The sequence below is a fragment of the Loa loa genome (genome assembly GCF_000183805.2).
Source record: "Loa loa unplaced genomic scaffold supercont3.109, whole genome shotgun sequence".
NCBI classification, from domain to species: Eukaryota; Metazoa; Nematoda; class Chromadorea; order Rhabditida; family Onchocercidae; genus Loa; species Loa loa.
Genome location: NW_018108289.1, coordinates 17,185 through 20,697, shown reverse-complemented (window position 1 = coordinate 20,697; position 3,513 = coordinate 17,185). Strand labels below are relative to the sequence as shown.

Sequence of the window (3,513 nt, the reverse complement as noted above, 5' to 3'; positions counted from 1 at the left end):
CGACACCATTCATTCAAATACTATCAAATGCTATAGTTTTAACAATTCATCCCCCGCCTCCCCAAAAAAAATAGAAAAAAAAAAAACAACATACCATATAGAATCAACGAAAACATTTCGACGATTAAATGAATAAATGGGTACATCAGCCATTTGTCGTTGTTGGAATATATCACTCCAGGAATCGAATAATCGCTCCCCGCGAAGATTAACTACCGGTGTATCACGATCACCGCTATGTACCACTTTGTTAAGATCCTATGTAAAATTATTTTATCACTTCATTCAGTTATCATTTATGATTTGTATAAAGTATAAAAAATAAAAATGAAAAAATTAAATTTCCAATTAATTTTATTATCAAATATTTAGATGTAATTTGATTTTAACTTTAAAATTTACATTTTAAGTTTGAAAAATTTTTTATTTGAATTTAATTTAAACATTTAAGATTACATGAGAGAGAGAGAGAGAAAGAGAGAGACAAATAAACATCTGGCTTCAATTACCGTTCACTTTAAAGTTTAATTAGCATTAAAAAAATGAAAAAATATAACAGGACAAACTATGACTCATTAATTAAGATTGATGCAAAGGATCGCTGATGATGTTAATTGATTGCAAGCTTGTTTACAAATGGAAAAAAGTTGCTATTTCTAATTAATTAGGAAAAATCTTTGTTAGAAAATTCATCTTTATGCCGCATGTCTTATTTGAAATTTTAATTTCAAATTTCTAATTAAATTAAATATTAAATTATACCTGAACATGTGATGAAAGGAATGCACGAAAAGTGGTACGAAAGTTAGCTTGCCGAGCTTGCTGATAGCATGCTAAATCAGCTCCACGTACGCCACGCATATTACCAGTCATTGGTACATTTAATGCTATGAGATGAAGCTAAATGAGATAATAATTAATAGTATCATTTAATTTTAGATTATATTTTAGCAATATAAATAATTCATTTCAAATTCAAAAAATACATAACATATTTCAGATGGATGATTTGAATGAATTTATTAAAATGAGGAAAGAAAAAATTCAAAAAAAAAAACAAAAATATGATAAACTTACGACAAGATCTTTAGTTTGAAGACTATGTGGTAGGAAACCAGGATGGGTTCGATCCGGTCCTGGTCGTTCCCGATATCGCAATCTATCATGATCCGGATATCGTGTATGATGACCTTCTTGCTTAATTGCGAACAAAATTATTTTATTAAATAACAATTAAAATTTACAATATATTTTCTTTGTTCCTTTGTACAGTAAGAAAAATTTTTTTAAAAATTTTCAAAATTAAAAAATTGGAATTATCAAATTTTAATGTGCAATATGTGCAGTACAACGAATAAATTGTGCAAACTAGTCGGATTAATTGCAAAATAAAAATTCGAATGCAAAAGTATTGTGCAGTATATTGCTAATAATATTTGCAATATATGAAGTGCATGTGCATGCATACATGAAAGCAAGCACTATTAGCTAATTTGCATGGATCAACATTTTAAATGATTACTTTATCGATTGATTATTGCTATAAGTTAAATAACTTAGTAAAGAAATGATTAATAATTGATTAATTTAAGATGTTAAGATTCAAATTGATTTATAAATTTCCATCATTCCATACCTATTTAGATTATTAATATTCATTTGTTTTTTTTCTTTTGTAAACTAGCTTGAAGCAGAAAAAAAAAAGAAATCACAAGCAAAAGTTCATTCTCGTCTTTTCTACTACCAATTAATCAATAATTGTTATCTTTCAATATATCAATCAATAATTACTATCTTTCAACATTATGCATTTTGTTTTATCAAAAAATTCCATTTTTTTTTAAAAAAAAATTTTTTTTCTAATGTAAAAAAAAAAAAGAAAAACACTGGAAAGACCCAAAATCGTTTGGTTTATTTGAATGGGTCACCTCATCCGGTGGTGAAATTGTCGTTTGTTTCAACCATTGCTGACTAAATGATGCTATATCAGTAGCCATTGTAACAGGTTCAGTATAGTAATCTGGTCTAATTGAATGATTTTGATAGTCTCTTCTTTGTTGTGGCGTTAATAAATGTTGTGATGTTGGAAGTGATTGTAATGCTGAAAGTGTATAATCCAAACTTTCGGATGATTCTCGATAGTTTTGTTGATGAAGTTGATGTAGTCGATCATTTGCTGATTGGCGATATCTTGGATAAAGTTGTCCTGGTGGTGGTCGATATTCAGCACGTAAAGATGGTGAAAATTGAAATTTTGATTCAACTGTCTGTTGTGATTGTGGATAAGGATATGTTGATAGGATAATTTCCGGTTGTATTAGTGATTTATGATCATGTTGTGATTGTGAAAGTTGATATTTTGGTCCAAGTGTTTGCTGTAATTGCTTATAAGAATATTTCGCAGGTAATGATGTTCCGGATATTTCTGGTTGATGAATACCATCAAATCTTGACTGTTTACCATATGATCTTTGTATATCAGGAATGAATTGATGAGATTGTTTAGGAATATCCGGTTTGAAATGTGGCATCTGTAATACTTCTGGTACCAACAAGAAATCCTTGAATATTAAAGGAATTTGTTGCTGTGATCCTGATTTTTATGATTCATTCTAAAAACTTGCTGGAAATGGTAGTTTGACTAATTAAAACGCTGATTGTGACGCATTTCTGGTTACTGTAATAATATTAATAAGACGCATTTCTGGTTACTGTAATAATATTAATAATAAAGGTGCTTTATAACTAAAATTTGTGATATTATTAGATGCGTAAGCAATTTTAGAAATAAGTTAAAACAACGCGTCCCGCAAATATTAATAAGCATGAAAAATATATTAATTTACACTTGAAAATTTGATAAATTTTATGTTATCAGTAATTGACACTGTGTAAATTTGATAAATTTTATATTATCAATAATTGATAATATGTAAATTTGATAAATTTTATATTACCAATAATTGACGATATGTAAACTTGATGAATTTTATATTATCAATAATTGACGATATGTAAATTTGATAAATTTTATGTTATCAATAATTTACAAAACGTAACAATGGATAACAAATTAAAAATCTTGAAATTTAATTTTTATAAAAATGCTCTCTGATAGGCTTATTTCAATGATAATCGAAATGTATGTTGCATATTGATAAGATAAAAAATTGAAAAATTTTGATAAAAAATATGATTATAAAAAGCATAACAAGCAAATTATATTATTATATTTGTTAATTATTCAATAAAAATTAATTCCGTTAAATGAATCAATAAATGACTTTATTCATTTTAAATTTTATTTTAAACAATTGTAGCATAAAATTATAAGAAACAAATTTACATACAAATTGTATATTATTGATTTCTTTATGAGAGAATAAAAATTTCATTTTATGTAATTTTATTTTATATTTTTCTTTTTCCTCAAATTATTAAAAATTCATAAAACATAAAATAAAAATTTGATAATAAAAATTATTGAATGATTTTTTTATAATTTTTTTTTTT

At 25.9% G+C, this 3,513-nt stretch overlaps 1 protein-coding gene across 1 annotated transcript in view; it reads right to left on the bottom strand.

The window, feature by feature from the left end:
• LOAG_17658 (CLE-1C protein) overlaps positions 1-3,513 on the bottom strand; it is a gene marked incomplete at its 5' end in the record, with an annotated part of 9,091 nt that overhangs the window by 1,689 nt on the left and 3,889 nt on the right. Inside the window, 3 exons of the mRNA XM_020450320.1 lie at positions 95-258; positions 763-900; positions 1,078-1,197. Of these exons, the coding sequence (XP_020306015.1) occupies positions 95-258; positions 763-900; positions 1,078-1,197 (422 nt within the window). The remainder of the gene's footprint in view (positions 1-94; positions 259-762; positions 901-1,077; positions 1,198-3,513) is intronic.